Source organism: Artemia franciscana, chromosome 18 (assembly GCF_032884065.1).
Source record: "Artemia franciscana chromosome 18, ASM3288406v1, whole genome shotgun sequence".
Classification (NCBI taxonomy): Eukaryota; Metazoa; Arthropoda; class Branchiopoda; order Anostraca; family Artemiidae; genus Artemia; species Artemia franciscana.
In genome coordinates, this window is record NC_088880.1 from 22,375,068 (window position 1) to 22,393,119 (window position 18,052).

The 18,052-nt window shown below is 37.2% G+C and overlaps 1 protein-coding gene across 4 annotated transcripts in view; it reads right to left on the bottom strand.

The window, feature by feature from the left end:
• The window catches only part of LOC136038757 (integrator complex subunit 8-like), a 135,613-nt gene that overhangs the window by 62,526 nt on the left and 55,035 nt on the right, over positions 1-18,052 (bottom strand). For 2 of the 4 annotated variants that reach the window (XM_065722128.1, XM_065722125.1), the window contains exons 1-3: positions 6,669-6,879; positions 1,967-2,050; positions 1,054-1,243 (exon numbers count right to left, since the gene is read on the bottom strand). The exons of the other annotated variants lie outside the window; for them this stretch is intronic. In XM_065722128.1, the coding sequence (XP_065578200.1) occupies positions 1,054-1,243; positions 1,967-2,050; positions 6,669-6,864 (470 nt within the window). In that variant the 5' untranslated portion in view covers positions 6,865-6,879. Of the gene's footprint in view, positions 1-1,053; positions 1,244-1,966; positions 2,051-6,668; positions 6,880-18,052 lie in introns of those variants that run through there. 4 annotated transcript variants of the gene reach the window in all.

Here is an 18,052-nt window from a genome sequence, read left to right on the forward strand (position 1 = left end):
TATTGCGTACACGCATTGTTTGAAAGTGTTAGATCCACGAGAAGTACATTCCAATAAATTTTGGACAGTCTATAGACTACCCATCCATACACAATACAAAACTTAATAAATTTACTTGCAGTTTGAGATTACCTATTAGCAGAACAGACAAAATGAAGGTCGGGTATATCTATAAACCAAATCATTTTATTTCAATAACTATGGCATCACGACCTATTCTGACTAATTATAAAACCATTACTGGATTGACTATTTTGATTTTGTGCGTAAGTTTCAAAGAAATAAGTATTTCAACTTAGTTCATGTCCTATGAGAGGCAAGCAAGTATATTTACTTTGGAAATATTTTTAAGAATTCTTTTATTTTATCAAATTTTCACTACAATCAATCATAGTTGCATATAGATAAAAACACTGCTGGGTCAAGTACAGAGCAATAAGTTTGGAAACAAATTTTCAGAGCATGATATTCTATTGATCCTAATGATCCTTGATGTTAACGAAAGACTTTCGACTGAGTGACTGATGGCTTCTTTGTCTTAAAAAAAAAAACACGTTTATTGGAAATGTGGATCAAATAGATCTTCATTTTTCCAGGCAAATGAATAGATTGTGGTATTTAGAACTAAATGATGCAGAATATTCGTAAGCTTGTACCCTGTATCATTGCATTGATATGCATCACAAAAATTTTATCTCCCATGATACTATCTCAGGAAACCCCATGCTTTTTTGGATGTTTTCTGATGAAAACAGAAAAGGTAAAAGTACAATTGCTAAAAAAAATCCACAAATTCTACTTGTGTAGAAAACCCACAGCTTTAAAATAAGCACCAAGTTCTTTGTATTGGGGGATGGCTTCTACTTAGGATAAGGGAAATTTATAGGTCCAAATGCTTATAAATATAAAATGACGAGTTTTCAGAGAAATTCCCAGAAGCAAGGGGGATTGAACGATCCTTAGTACAGATAAAATAGTTTATTTCTATACACGATGTGTGCAACATCCTAAAAGTAAGTGCACGGAAGAAAAATAAGGAAGAAGAAAAATTACCGTTCTCGAAAATTTTCAGAAAGTATATTCCACTTGAAGAAAGCTGCTACTTTCAGAGCAAGTAAACGGAGCGAAACACTTTTCTTGGGAAGAAGTCCATCTCTGATGGTTATCAGACTCATAGGATCATTCATGTCTCTATAGGTTTGAGCACTCTGAAGGAATAAAAGCATGACTTCGCAAGCATCCTCTGAAAAAAGGAGCAAAACTGATTAAACGATTTTACAGGTAAATGTTAAATGTGACAGAACTGGATTAAGATTATGCCAGCCAATTATATTTTATTCATAAGAAACTGAAAAATGAACAGTTTTATCAGTCAGTACACTGCTGGTATTTATAAATATACTAGTTTTTTAAAACCTTGATTTTGATCTATGAGCAGTTTAATATTGCAAAATAATTAATTTTACATTTAATATTACAAAAAAACTATTAATTTTACAATAAAAAATAAATCATTTTAGACTTATTAGTTTCCAAAAAAACAAGCAACAACGTGAACCTTTAAATAGATTCATGTGCTTTTTCTTCTATTCCACCAGCTAAGCATTTTTCAATCAATTAATCAATGACTTTATTGTAAATAATGAATACAGAATATATTTAACAACTTAAGGAGAAAACCAAAGCACGGCAAAGTTTCCTGGTTTCTTTCCAGAGTCTTTATGTTTCATACTAATTTATGTTTCCTGGGAGAACTGAAAAAAAAAATTGTTACTCCAGAAAAAAAAGAAACTTACAAGCTACAAGTTTTTAGGAAGAATGCAAATATTTCCATAAGGCTATCTGTTGTAAAAAAAAAAAAAAAGACATCATAAGTTAACTGAGCATGCTTAGGTGGCACAGTAATACATAATAACAATTCACTTAATTAGTAGATTTTGAGAGCAAATGAATACAGAAGCATTACCTGGAGATATATAAACAAGATCACAGGATAATTTTGAAGGGTCCAAAATATATTCCAAAGTGGAAATCATTGAAAGAGTAAGACCTAGAAGAAATTAAATGATAAGAGCTGTATATAAGAATAATGGCAACAAGCTCTTTTAATCCAGAACTGATAAGATTTTATCTTTCAGACAAAAATTTATATAAGATTGTTCCTAAGAAACTTGATACTGTCACTGCCAGTTGCTATTTTCTGTGGTTCTCTCAAGCAACCTAATTTATTAATTATTCCAGGTATTCCAGGTTTGTCATGCACTGAAGAAACTCAAACCCAGAGAGGGGGTGATACAGTTACACTGTGTTTGGAGATGCTTTTATCACAAAAACAGGTATAGGCTTGAGACATCCACATCTCTTGTTTCTCCATGATATGTATCTCTTTTAACAATTTTTCGTGATATTAATAGTACAAGGTTATTTAAAAAGAAGAACAAGGAGACAGAGTTGTTACTAGCCAAAATGTTTAGGAGGAGGGTTTACCGACTGGTTGGTCATTTTTACTGACTTTCTTTTTATCAATAATTAGCATAATGTTCGTTTTGAATGTGATAGGTAAAATCACTACATGAGTCGATAAAACCACTGCATTTATTGACCAAGGTTCTGGTAAATCTCATGTCACTATTTCAATCTCTTTATTTAACCAAATGGAAAATTATAGCAACCATCTATATAATCATGGCGGAAGTTGGTAAAACGGCTGCATTTTCTGACCGAGTTTGAGATATCTGTAGATGATATGTCAGTATTTTCACAGTCTTTATTTAAAAAAAAAAAGAAAAAAAAATGGCAGAGTGGTGGAATAACTCATTTTTTACCGAGTACCCAAAAACAATGGAGGGACGGGGGCCCTCATACGCGAAGGCCCTGCAAAGAAAAAAAATGTAACAACTTATTTTTGGGGAGGCGGTGAAGTTTTGAAAAAGACAAGAATACAAAATATAGACTAAAACAAAGAAAGTTAAATAAAAATAAAAGAAATTAGAAAACTCTTTGGATCTTGAAAGAGGGCATGGATCTAATCTTCCCTCCCCATGTGAGTGCTTGGTGGAGACAACTATGTACTCTAAGTTTTGAATGATACATCTCAGTTTGTAGAAGTTTCTCAAGATTGTTTATCTGAAATTTGTGGTTGGATCAAATTACTCAGCAGAATAATCTTTTTTATTAACAAATTGCTTAAGTCTATTCAAATGATGGTGCCAAAACTGGTACTTTCTAAATTTCTTACTTTCACATTTTACTGAGGGTACTCATGGGGCAAGAAGCATAGATGCTATAATGAAAAATAGACATATTTATCCATCTCCTGCTATTACTGGGATGCAAAAATGATATACCTTCATCATGCAAATTCAGTTGGCAATGTACTTCTTGTTTTTCAACTCACTTGAAAATCATTTATTTCTTTTTTGTTGTTGTACTGGACAAGCTGAGTTAGGGATATAAGCACACAAAGCTTAGTAAACAATACACGTCAGAGAGCCCTACCCTCCAATTCCCATGAAACATATAGATGTCTATTATGACATACTATGAGAAGTGTCAAAATGAAATACAAGTTTGGGTGTTATATGTTATGTGGAAGATTGTCAATAAGAAAAATATTTTAATCAATCCATGAAATGAACTTCCTCTTGCAATTAATGTTAGTTGATAGAAACCATTATATACCCACAATGCAGCTTACATCATAGGAATTGATCTAACCAGGATTTTAAGTCAAAGCAATAGGTGAAGTTCTAGTTGAGGAACTTTTTGCTGTCCTGGAAAGTACTTTAGTTGGGGAAATGAAACTTTCAGGAATGAATCTAGGACAAAAAACATACCCTGGGAAGGTGCTGTAAAGGTACTATCTCTACCTTTCCTTTATTTCTACAGCTTAGAAGACAATCTAGACTCATCTAAACTTTTACAAAAAAATGTTTAGCCTTAATTCTGGGTTTTAGTCTCTTTTTCTTTGGCTCTATGTTCTGAAAACACAATTACTATGATTATAGAAGGGTTATAGGTCAAAGCGAGATTTTTTTTCTGAACTTAAGAAATAAATTTAAAAATCAATGAAATTTTACAAATCAGGCCCCAGGCAGCAAAGTGCTGTGGTCAGTTGTTAGTAGCAGTAGTAGGATTAAACATGTATTTTAGCCATGAAATGCTTCCCTTGTGCCTAATTTGCACTCTATATCTATTTCTGTAAGTTTTCACTTTAACAATACAAGTGGCTCATTGTGTAAGGTCATAAATAGTTAGTACCCTCTGGAGGGGGAAGTGGTAGTGGGAGATATTCCAGATGACCTTTCTGGTTCACCATCAGCACTCTGAATCTGCTTCTGAAAATGTTATTCACCTAACTCAGCTAATTACCAAGATAAAACAACCAGTAAATATTGAGTTTTAAAAACTAGCTAAAGGATAAGCATACCACTGAGTGTGCCTTTTAATGCTGACTCCAAAATTGTTAAGCCTAATTGCTACACTTTCTAATGTACCCTGGATTTGTTAAAAACTTAGACAATTCTGTTTTATTTAAACTGGCTTTATGAATCAGGTGTTGGTGAGAAATAGACAAAAAAGAAACTAATGTAAATCCATAAAATCAGCAAAGTTCTGTATAGCCTATATCCTAAAGCTAGGCCAAAAACTGGCATCACTAGGGGAGCTAGAGTACATTTTTAGGGTGGCAATTAGCATATTCTGAATCAGTGTTAAAATAAACATTGAGCTTATCTTTTAGCTAACAAATTCATAGAGTGAACCACAATTTACTGCAAAATGCCTCTCATCTAAAATTGTTTCCAATGGTCCATTCCTGGAAGCATTTTTATCTAACACAGAAGCAATTCAAGACAGCAGATGTTTAGAGGCCTAGCTAATAACTTGTAGAGGTTGGAATGAAACTCACAGTTCCTGCTGGATCCATTGCCCCACAATCCCAGACCACCCCTTCTGGAACTGACTACTCTCAATAATAAATACCATTTTCTTGCATTCAATATGTCCTCCTGTATGCCTTGAAAAAAATTGCTGAGTTTGGTAAGATTGGGTATACAGAACATTCCTCATTTTTGTTGATGAGTCAAAATCCAGTAATAAGGTGTAATGTAGACCATATCTCCCCTCCCTTATTATTGCAACCAGACAATAGTTTTTAATGGTTTATGTATTATACTAGCTGTAACAAAGGCCATAAATATGACACCAGTAAATGTTCTAAATAATTTTCTACCTAGTCCTACCTTGAAAAATATTATAGTTTATTCAGATTCAATGTCAAGTCATGAGTTCCTCAATTTGGCCTAACAATATAAGGAAGACATAAATACTACCTATTTGTTATCTAACATTTACAAAGGATACAAAGATATATTTCTTAAATACTGACTACCTAAGTAGGAGATCAATTCCCCTATGAGTTCTTTCAATGGAGATTATTAGAGGCACATGTGACAAATAATAAACCAAATACATCTCTACTTCCCATCAAATTTCACTCTAAAATCTGAATCTATACAGGTTTAAGCAACCTAAGTTGTAGGCTTCCTCTTATTAAACCTTCAATGCTAGTTGCATCACACCCTCATTCCTGTATTGCAGATCCTAGATTACAAAAAAAGAACAACAGTCTACCAACATCTACAGAAAACATGATAATAAAATACAAGTATCATTAAAATCTTTATTTTATGATATTTTCCTAATATTAGGATTATTTTTCTAACACTGCAACCTATCTCCTCCTTGGTGATCCCAGATAAAGCACTAGGATATATAACAAACAAAGCCCTAAAACAATGAAGTTTATACATGTATACCCCTATGTGAATAATAAAATGATAGAACATGAACTATACCTATAATATAAGCATGTTTTGATTAATCAGATTTTCATGTTGGTTCCCACTGTTATCCACACTTTTAATTCATTTCAAACTATAGCACCCATTAATTAAACAAAACACACCCAAGAAGTGAAATTAGGTTCAGCCTAATGAAATATAAGCTTCATTTAACCTTCAGTTTATATAATGATGTAATTTGGGCTATATATTTGCACATTAGGGGCGGAGTTGAAGTATTTTGACAGCACTCCTAACCAAACCTAACATAGCTAACCCCCCCCCCCCTAATATACAAATATATAACCCAAATTGTACAAGTCCAATGTATTCTAGCACCCATCAGTCACTAAACTAGAATTTTACCAATATTTCTGTTTTTTTAAAGACTGAGCATTCCCAGCCAGTACTTTAAGGGCCGTTTTCAATACCTAACACCTACCTACCAGCTCAATTGTGAACTTCCAGAGTTCCAAAAATTGTAGGGAGGTATATGGACTAACAACAAGTCCTTTGACTTCTAAATACAATAATACAATATGAACTGAACTAATACAATACTGCCAAATTTTGAAATAGCCTACAGTGAGAGCAACCTTCCAAGTAATTGGGTGGTGGATAGCCTGTTTTGCAATACTGTCAGCAATTTCATTTCCCTTAATCCTTATGTGAGAAGAAACCCAGACAATTTCAGTTGAAGACAATCAGAAGACATTACTTTCTGAATCTTTCCCTGTAGATGAACAATAATTGGAATAACTTTTCCTTGCCTCTTTTTTAGATCAGAAAGAACACTTTTAGAGTCAGAAAAGATAACAAATGCACCTGATCCTACTCCCAGCACTGTATCCAAAGCTTTTTGGAGAGCAAGACATTCTGCATGGAAAATGGAGATTCCATCTGAAACTCTAATCCCAACTGATGAGCCATTCCACTCAGAAAAAATGCCTATGGATGCCTTCCCATCATTTGAGACAGATCCATCAGTAAATATCTCTTTCCAATTATAAAATTCAACCATTTTAGCTAGTGTAAGTTGATGAAGGATTAGACTATTCATTTTATTCTTATGACAATCCATGCTAGCTTACTTAAAAAAGTTTTCACAGAGATTTCGAATTTTTCTATCGACGTTACCAATGAGGTTAGCCTCCCCTCGAAAAAAAATATAGAGAGCAGCCTTACTAGTTTTGGTGTTTCAGAGACATAACGTTTTTGATACAGTTCAAGAAATAATTTTATGGTACCAATCAATTTGGTGCTTATCCTCCTCTAGCCTCAGTTACTCAGGCTTCTAGTACACATTAATGCCATTCCACATACCCTAAAGGTGCTCGGATATCCGACCCTTTTTTAACATTTTAGATAGGGCATATGTACATCTGTATCATGTACTTTTTGCCTGTTTTCTATTCCGTTCTTTCATAGAATCTCCCGTGGATTCCAAACGTGTCTCGTGGTACTGCAGTGGGTTTGATCTCAGCTTGGTAATGCGTGGATCCGTATTAAGAACCCAGCTGTAGCGATTTGACACTAGGATCTTAGTAGTCCAGATGTGCTGTTAATCCGACATAATACAGCACAATAAATTCCATATGAATGTAATATGTATACTTATCAAATAGTTCATGGTAGCGAACTCTAAGTAAGGAGCGACCCGGCTCAATGGTGACAAAAACTCTAAAAAACGAATTTGACACCAACAGATACATTTGCTGATTTTAAACATATAAGTTTAGTCCTACTCATCAAAAGTTACGAGCCAGGAAAAATTTGCCTTATTTTCGAAAAAAGGGAAAAACACACCTTAAAAATCACCCCATCAGATTCAGCGTATCAGAGAATACTACTGCAGAGGATTCAAGCTCCTATCTGCAAAACTGTGGAATTTTGGATTTTTTTGCCAGAAGAAACGTCACGGATGTGTGTTTATGTGTTTTTTTTTTATTTGTTCCTCCAAGGCTAAAGGTTTAGACCGTTCTCATGAAATTTTTCATGGGGAAGAGAATTTTCTATGAAGGAGGCGTCAGATTTCCCTCAGGTATTTAAAAAACGATCAGAAATGAAATTAAAGAAACAAGTTTTTTATCGTTTAATTCTTCTTTTAAATAATCTTGGATTTAAATAGAGTCATTCAAATTACATCAGGTTTAAAGCGAACGGTCTGGTAGCCTAGCAACTGGCCTAAAAATCTGTTTATGCTCGCATTTGATCTATTTCTGTCGGATGGTTCAGTAGTTAGTTTGGGAAAATTCAACTGAAACCTGACAAGATAATATGAACAAACCAAAAGCAAGAGACAAGGTTAGGCGCATGGATTGTCGGTCAAACTTTGATTACGAGTGGAAAAGAAGGCAAGAAATTCCCAAAACAATTGAAAAATAAATTAAGATTCAAAGAAAAGGAGTTCCACGTGACCCTTTCAAAGCTATTGGATTCAGGATAGTGAAAACAACTCGATTACAATACGAGGTTGAGAGGGATATAACGCTTGAGAAGGACAAGCAAGATTTGGTTTTGGACCTAGTCTCCTCCTGACTTTGGACTCCAGAACCCCCTGTCTCCTCCCAATGTTTCTTTTGGTATGCTTTTTACTTTTTAACATTTATCTCTCCATATTTTCACGGACAAAACGTAAATTTTCAGTAGGCTAATTAGTTTTTGAAATATAGCGTTAAGGCTACAGTAGTCCAGGGTCCTGTGTTCTCCTGAATTGTTTTCTCCAATATTTTGGTGAGGTTATGAGAGAATTCGAAAAGAATCAATTTCTTAATGCCCGTTAACTGACCCTTTTGACTCAAATGCTCTATTGCAAAACTGAATGCATGAGGTCTAATTGTTCTTTTAGAAAAATAGTAAGGCCTGAACCAAATGTCGTTTATAATATGGCTAAAAAAGAAAAAAAAAATGGATGTTCCCATACACATAAACGCAATTGTTATTATTTGATTTATTTATTGACAAGCATATGGTGGAGATTTCGTGGTGATTTTTGTCGATTTGGGGATTCTCGAATCTCAACCAAGCTCATTTTTAGGCCAAAGCTTTCGATGAGTGAGCAAGCCAAAGGGATACTGTCATCACTTTTTGATTGATCTTCAAATATAGAGGAATCTAAATCATCCTTATAGGGTTCTTCTTATTTACAGAGCCAGCAGTAAAGGTTAATTCAACGATGAGGCTTGTTAGTGGATTGAAGAATATTTATTATAAAAGGTGTGTAAATTTTTAGTATCCAATGGACTCCTTTTTCCAAATACAATTCTTGGCAAATTTCGTAGTTAAGAAATTCCCTTTTAATACAAAATAGATACACTATTTAAAAATAGATACAATCACAATCTCTTTAATGTGTACAGGAAGGTTTAAATCGAATATTGTCAAATAGTTAGTCGTAAGGAATTGTAGTAAAGAGCAACCCGGCTCAATAGTAACCGAAACTCTAAAAAACGGAATTTTGATGCCACTAGTTACATCAAAAGAATTACATTTTAGTGCTGATTTCAAATATAAAAGTTTCATCAAGTTTAGTCTAGCCCATCAAAAGTTACGAGCCTGAGGAAATTTGCCTCATTTTAGAAAATAGGGGAAAACACCCCCTAAAAGTCATAGAATCTTAACAAAAATCACGTTGCGAGAGGACTCATTCTAACGGAAATCAAAAGTTCTAGTGCATTTTTTAAATGACCAAAAAAATGGAGGGCACCCAGGCCCCCTCTCACGCATACTTTTCCCCCATAATAACTGGATCAAAATTTTGAGATAGCTATTCTGTTCAGTTTAGTCAAACACCTAATAGCTGTGTCTTTGGAGACGACTTAATCCCCCACAGTCCCCGTGGGAGGGGACTGTGCACACTCTGCTATCAGTAATATTTAGTTTATTCCAACGGTTAGACTATACAGGCTAATCCAGCAAACTCTGCTGTTAGTAATCTATAGCTTATCCCACTGGTTAGACCAACAGGTTCTGCCTTCAATACCGTATAGGTTATCCCACTGGTTCAATAGCGCATATTCGTTTCGCACACTCTGCTATCAATAATATTTAGTCTATTCCGACGGTTAGACTATACAGGCTAATCCTGAAATCTCTGCTGTTAGTAATCTATAGCTTATCCCACTGGTTAGACCAGCAGGTTCTGCCTTCAATACCATATAGGTTATCCCACTGGTTCAATAGCGCATATTCGTTTCGCACACTCTGCTATCAGTAATATTTAGTTTATTCCAACGGTTAAACTATACAGGCTAATCCAGCAAGCTCTGCTGTTAGTAATCTATAGCTTATCCCACTGGTTAGACCAACAGGTTCTGCCTTCAATACCATATAGGTTATCCCACTGGTTCAATAGCGCATATTCGTTTCGCACACTCTGCTATCAGTAATATTTAGTTTATTCCAACGGTTAGACTATACAGGCTAATCCAGTAAACTCTGCTGTTAGTATTCTATAGCTTATCCCACTGGTTAGACCAACAGGTTCTGCCTTCAATACCATATAGGTTATCCCACTGGTTCAATAGCGCATATTCATTTCGCACACTCTGCTATCAGTAATATTTAGTTTATTCCAACGGTTAGACTATACAGGCTAATCCTGCAATCTCTGCAGTTAGTAATCTATAGCTTATCCCACTGGCTAGACCAACAGGTTCTGCCTTCAATACCATATAGGTTATCCCACTGGTTCAATAGCGCATATTCGTTTTGCAGACTCTGCTATCAGTAATATTTAGTTTATTCCAACGGTTAGACTATACAAGCTAATCCAGCAAACTCTGCTGTTAGTAATCTATAGCTTATCCCACTGGTTAGACCAACAGGTTCTGCCTTCAATACCATATAGGTTATCCCACTGGTTCAATAGCGCATATTCGTTTCGCACACTCTGCTATCAGTAATATTTAGTTTATTCCAACGGTTAGACTATACAGGCTAATTCTGCAATCTCTGCTGTTAGTAATCTATAGCTTATCCCACTGGTTAGACCAACAGGTTCTGCTTTCAATACCATATAGGTTATCCCACTGGTTCAATAGCGCATATTCGTTTCGCACACTCTGCTATCAGTAATATTTAGTTCATTCCAACGGTTAGACTATACAGGCTAATCCAGCAAACTCTGCTGTTAGTAATCTATAGCTTATCCTACTGGTTAGACCAACAGGTTCTGCCTTCAATACCATATAGGTTTTCCCACTGGTTCAATAGCGCGTATTCGTTTCGCACACTCTGCTATCAGTAATATTTAGTTTATTCCAACGGTTAGACTATACAGGCTAATCCTGCAATCTCTGCTGTTAGTAATCTATAGCTTATCCCACTGGTTAGACCAACAGGTTCTGCCTTCAATACCATATAGGTTATCCCACTGGTTCAATAGCGCATATTCGTTTCGCACACTCTGCTATCAGTAATATTTAGTTTGTTCCAACGGTTAGACTCGTCCAGCAGGCTCTGCCATTAGTGATATATGGTTCATCCCCCGAGTTAGATCGTTAGACTATACAGGCTAATCCAGCAAACTCTGCTGTTAGTAATCTATAGCTTATCCCACTGGTTAGACCAACAGGTTCTGCCTTCAATACCATATAGGTTATCCCACTGGTTCAATAGCGCATATTCGTTTCGCACACTCTGCTATCAGTAATATTTAGTTTATTCCAACGGTTAGACTATACAGGCTAATCCTGCAATCTCTGCTGTTAGTAATCTATAGTTTATCCCACTGGTTAGACCAACAGGTTCTGCCTTCAATACCATATAGGTTATCCCACTGGTTCAATAGCGCATATTCGTTTCGCACACTCTGCTATCAGTAATATTTAGTTTATTCCAACGGTTAGACTATACAGGGTAATACTGCAATCTCTGCTGTTAGTAATCTATAGCTTATCCCACTGGTTAGACCAACAGGTTCTGCCTTCAATACCATATAGGTTATCCCACTGGTTCAATAGCGCATATTCGTTTTGCACACTCTGCTATCAGTAATATTTAGTTTATTCCAACGGTTAGACTATACAGGCTAATCCAGCAAACTCTGCTGTTAGTAATCTATAGCTTATCCCACTGGTTAGACCAACAGGTTCTGCCTTCAATACCATATAGGTTATCCCACTGGTTCAATGGCGCATATTCGTTTCGCACACTCTGCTATCAGTAATATTTAGTTTATTCCAACGGTTAGACTATTCAGGCTAATCCAGCAAACTCTGCTGTTAGTATTCTATAGCCTATCCCACTGGTTAGACCAACAGGTTCTGCCTTCAATACCATATAGGTTATCCCACTGGTTCAATAGCGCATATTCGTTTCGCACACTGTGCTATCAGTAATATTTAGTTTATTCCAACGGTTAGACTATACAGGGTAATACTGCAATCTCTGCTGTTAGTAATCTATAGCTTATCCCACTGGTTAGACCAACAGGTTCTGCCTTCAATACCATATAGGTTATCCCACTTTTTCAATAGCGCATATTCGTTTTGCACACTCTGCTATCAGTAATATTTAGTTTATTCCAACGGTTAGACTATACAGGCTAATCCAGCAAACTCTGCTGTTAGTAATCTATAGCTTATCCCACTGGTTCAATAGCGCATATTCTTTTTGCACACTCTGCTATCAGTAATATTTAGTTTATTCCAACGGTTAGACTATACAGGCTAATCAAGCAAACTCTGCTGTTAGTAATCTATAGCTTATCCCACTGGTTAGACCAACAGGTTCTGCCTTCAATACCATATAGTTTATCCCACTGGTTCAATAGCGCATATTCGTTTTGCACACTCTGCTATCAGTAATATTTAGTTTATTCCAACGGTTAGACTATACAGGCTAATCCAGCAAACTCTGCTGTTAGTATTCTATAGCCTATTCCACTGATTAGACCAACAGGTTCTGCCTTAATACCATATAGGTTATCCCACTGGTTCAATAGCGCATATTCGTTTTGCACACTCTGCTATCAGTAATATTTAGTTTATTCCAACGGTTAGACTATACAGGCTAATCAAGCAAACTCTGCTGTTAGTAATCTATAGCTTATCCCACTGGTTAGACCAACAGGTTCTGCCTTCAATACCATATAGGTTATCCCACTGGTTCAATGGCGCATATTCGTTTCGCACACTCTGCTATCAGTAATATTTAGTTTATTCCAACGGTTAGACTATACAGGCTAATCAAGCAAACTCTGCTGTTAGTAATCTATAGCTTATCCCACTGGTTAGACCAACAGGTTCTGCCTTCAATACCATATAGGTTATCCCACTGGTTCAATGGCGCATATTCGTTTCGCACACTCTGCTATCAGTAATATTTAGTTTATTCCAACGGTTAGACTATTCAGGCTAATCCAGCAAACTCTGCTGTTAGTAATCTATAGCTTATCCCACTGGTTAGACCAACAGGTTCTGCCTTCAATACCATATAGTTTATCCCACTGGTTCAATAGCGCGTATTCGTTTCGCACACTCTGATATCAGTAATATTTAGTTTATTCCAACGGTTAGACTATACAGGCTAATCCTGCAATCTCTGCTGTTAGTAATCTATAGTTTATCCCACTGGTTAGACCAACAGGTTCTGCCTTCAATACCATATAGGTTATCCCACTGGTTCAATAGCGCATATTCGTTTCGCACACTCTGCTATCAGTAATATTTAGTTTATTCCAACGGTTAGACTATACAGGGTAATACTGCAATCTCTGCTGTTAGTAATCTATAGCTTATCCCACTGGTTAGACCAACAGGTTCTGCCTTCAATACCATATAGGTTATCCCACTGGTTCAATAGCGCATATTCGTTTTGCACACTCTGCTATCAGTAATATTTAGTTTATTCCAACGGTTAGACTATACAGGCTAATCCACCAAACTCTGCTGTTAGTAATCTATAGCTTATCCCACTGGTTAGACCAACAGGTTCTGCCTTCAATACCATATAGGTTATCCCACTGGTTCAATGGCGCATATTCGTTTCGCACACTCTGCTATCAGTAATATTTAGTTTATTCCAACGGTTAGACTATTCAGGCTAATCCAGCAAGCTCTGCTGTTAGTATTCTATAGCCTATCCCACTGGTTAGACCAACAGGTTCTGCCTTCAATACCATATAGGTTATCCCACTGGTTCAATAGCGCATATTCGTTTCGCAAACTCTGCTATCAGTAATATTTAGTTCATTCCAACGGTTGGACAATACAGGCTAATCCAGCAAGCTCTGCTGTTAGTAATCTATAGCTTATCCCACTGGTTGGACCAACAGGTTCTGCCTTCAATACCATATAGGTTATCCCACTGGTTCAATAGCGCATATTCGTTTCGCACACTGTGCTATCAGTAATATTTAGTTTATTCCAACGGTTAGACTATACAGGCTAATCCAGCAAACTCTGCTGTTAGTAATCTATAGCTTATCCCACTGGTTAGACCAACAGGTTATGCCTTCAATACCATATAGGTTATCCCACTGGTTCAATAGCGCATATTCGTTTCGCACTCTCTGCTATCAGTAATATTTAGTTTATTCCAACGGTTGAACTATACAGGCTAATCCTGCAATCTCTGCTGTTAGTAATATATAGTTTTGGTTAGCCAGGTTCGGCTTTTAGCGATAGATAGTTTATCCCACAGGTTCGACTGTGCAGGCTCGTCCAGCAGGCTCTGCCATTAGTGATATATGGTTCATCCCACGAGTCAGATCGTACAGGCTTGTTCGGCAAACTCTGCTGTTAGCAAAATATGGCTTATCCCCTGATTAGATTCAGATTTTGTCAGTTTGCTCTTGACAGCAAATACATTTCTAACCAAATCTTTAGACGAGAACTAGGTGAGCACCAGGGCAATCATATCAGGCCGTGTAAGATTCGTGGGAAGGGTAAACTTATACTCTTTAGTTAGTTCCGAAACAGTAAACCTGTACGCCCATCTTGTCCGAGATAATACTGTTAATGCACGATTTTAGGTCAGCACCCGGAGCTTGTTTGACACCACTGAAGATAAGCGAATCTAACCTATCTTCCAGCTGAATATGGCCCAGTCTCTTTTCGATCTTTTTTACTCGCTCTTCGAAGATCATGAAGCTGTTAGTTAGCGATTTCAGTTGCTTTTCGAAAACATTAAATTTTGGCGAATACTCGACCATCAAAGAATCATATACGTTAGATATAACTGATTCAGCCGGGTGCGGGAGTTGATTGTTCATGCGATCAGAAACTTTGCATGAGATTTCTTCCCTGAGATTCGCTTTTACCGCTTTCCAGTTATTGTTGGGTCTGAGTAAGTCGAATGCTCAGGTAAGAAGATTGGTTGCCTATATCCGGCCTTCGATTTGACAGAGGATGTTTCGAAAGATGTCCTGGTTGATCGGTTCTGTTAGAGACAGTGCCCTTGTGCTTAGCACGATATTTTTCCAGGTATGGCTGGTAGATTTCTGGAACACTGTCCATTTCATAGAAAGCGAGCTTGGCTTCGTTAGTAGTTTTTTGCAGTTCCTCTGTTCCGTTTAATTTGACGTCGTAAAGGCTTTGGGTAGAAACTTTTTGACAATCAATCGACCCGTAGCCGACAGCAGTGAATTTTGCTGGACCTGATACTTGCATGACTTCACCAACAATTTTAACCGGCCACAAAGGATAGCCGTAAAACTTGGAGACCCCAACATCTCCGATTTTCTAAGATGACATCGTAAACTACTAATTAGTAACTCAAAGTAACATGAGCCAAAGACTTTCACGCAAGGGGGACTTTTTTACGATCCCCGAGCTTCAAACAGCGCCAGATATTATCCAAATTAGGTTTACAGCAGACTAATCCAAATTAATTTCCTGAATCCGGTATGAAACGAATAAACAACACTGGTTAAACTAGTTTAGGTGTGTTCGCTATGAATGGCGGATAGAAACTGTGAATGGCGGATAGCTTTTAGTAATATTTAGTTTATTCCACTGGATAAACCATGCAGGCTCACCCAGTGGCTCTTCTGTAAGTAATATATAGCTTATCCTACTGGTTAGAAAGTGCGACTCGTCCGGCTAACTCTACTGTTAATAATATATAGCTTATCCCACTGGCTAGACTGTGCAGGCTCGTCCTGCGACTCTTGTGTTAATAATATACTAGTCTATCCCACTGGTTAGGCCGTACAGGCTCGTCCAACGGCTTCTGTTAGTAATATACAGCTTATCCAACTGGTTAGACCGTTCAGGCTCGTCCGGTGGCTCTTTGTTAGTAATATATAGTTTGAATGTGCACTCGTTAGAATGTGCAGGCTCGCCCGACAAACTGTGCTGATAGTAAAATATAGTTTATCTCACTAGTTACACCGTGCAGGCTCGTCCGACAAACTCTGCTGTTAGTAATATATAGTTTATCCCACTGGTTAGACTGTGTAGGCTCGTCCGGCGGCTCTTCTGTTAGTAATATATAGCTTACCAAACTTATTAGACAGTGAAGGCTCGTCCGCCAAACTCTTCTGTTAATAATATATAGTTTATCCCACTGGTTAGACCGTGCAGGCTCGTCCGGTGGCTCTTCTGTTAGTAATAAGTGGCTTATCCCACTGGTTTGACCGTGCAGGATAGTCCGGCCAACTCTGCTGTTAGTAATATATAGCTTATACCATTAGTCAGACGGAAAAGCCTCGTCCAGAAGGCTCTGCTGTAAGTAATCTATAGTTTATCCCACTCATTAGAATGTGCAGGCTCGCCCGACAAACTCTGCTGTTAGTAATATATAGTTTATCCCACTGGTTAGACTGTGTAGGCTCGTCCGGCGGCTCTTCTGTTAGTAATATATAGCTTACCAAACTTATTAGACTGTAAAGGCTCGTCCGCCAAACTCTTCTGTTAATAATATATAGTTTATCCCACTGGCTAGACTGTGCAGGCTCGTCCGGCGGCTATTCTGTTAGTAATATATGGATTATCCCACTAGTTAGACTGTGAAGGCTCGTCCGGAGGCTCTTTTATTAGTCATATATAGCCTATCCCACTGGTTAGACTGTGCGGGCTCGTCCGGCAAACTTTTTTTTAATAGTAATATATAGTTTATTCATCTGATTAGACCCTGTAGGCTCGTTTTGAAAACTTGCTGTTAGTAACATAAAGTTTATCACACTGGTTAGATACATTATGCTCGTCCGGCAGGCTATGCTAATAATAATGTGACGTTTACCCCACCAGTTAATTTGTGCATGGCACTTACTTGTTCGGCAAGCTCGACTGTCCATCAGACACTGCTGTTAGTAATATGACTTATCCTACAGGTTAATCTGTGCAAGCTTTGCTGTCCTGAAAACTCTGCTGTTAGAAATATATAACTTATTCCACTGGTTAGATTGTGCAGGCTCGTTCGGCAGACTCTGCTGTTAGTTAAATATAGTTTATCCTACTGGCTAGACAGTTCAGGCTCACCCTGCAAACTCTACTGTTAGTAATACAACTGGTTAGACTGTAAAAACTCATCCAGCAGGCTCTTCTGTTATTAATATATAGTTTACCCAACTGCTTAGACTGTGAAGGCTCGTCCGGCAAGCTTTTCTGTTAGTAATATATACTTTATCCAACTGCTTAGACTGCGAAGGCTCGTCCGGCAGACTCTTTTGTTCGTAATATATAGTCTATCCCAGTAGTTAGACAGTGCAGGCTCGTCTGTCGATTCTTCTATTAGCAATATATAGCTTATCCTACTGGTTAGATAGTGCAGGCTTGTCCGACAAACTCTGCTGTTAGTAATATATACTTTATCCAACTGTTTAGACTGGGAAGGCTCGTTCGACAGACTATTCTGTTAGTAATATATAGTTTATCACCCTGATTAGACTGTGTAGACTCGTCCGAAAAACTCCGCTGTTAGTAATATAAGTTTATTCAACTGGTTATACTGTGAGGATTCGTCCTGCAGGCTCATTTGTTAGTATAACATAGTTTATACCACAGGTTAGGCCGTGCAGGCTCGTCCGGCAAACTCTGCTGTTATTATTTTAAGTTTATTCAACTGGTTAGAATCTGCAGGCTGTATATAGTAATTTATAGTTTATCATCCTGATTAGACTGTGCAGGCTAGTCCGACAAACTCAGCTGTTAGTAATAATAAGTTTATTCAACTGGCTAGATAGTTCAGGCTCGCCCGGCAGATATTTCTGTTAATAATATATAGTTTATTGCACTGGTTAGACTGTGCAGGCTCGTCCAGTA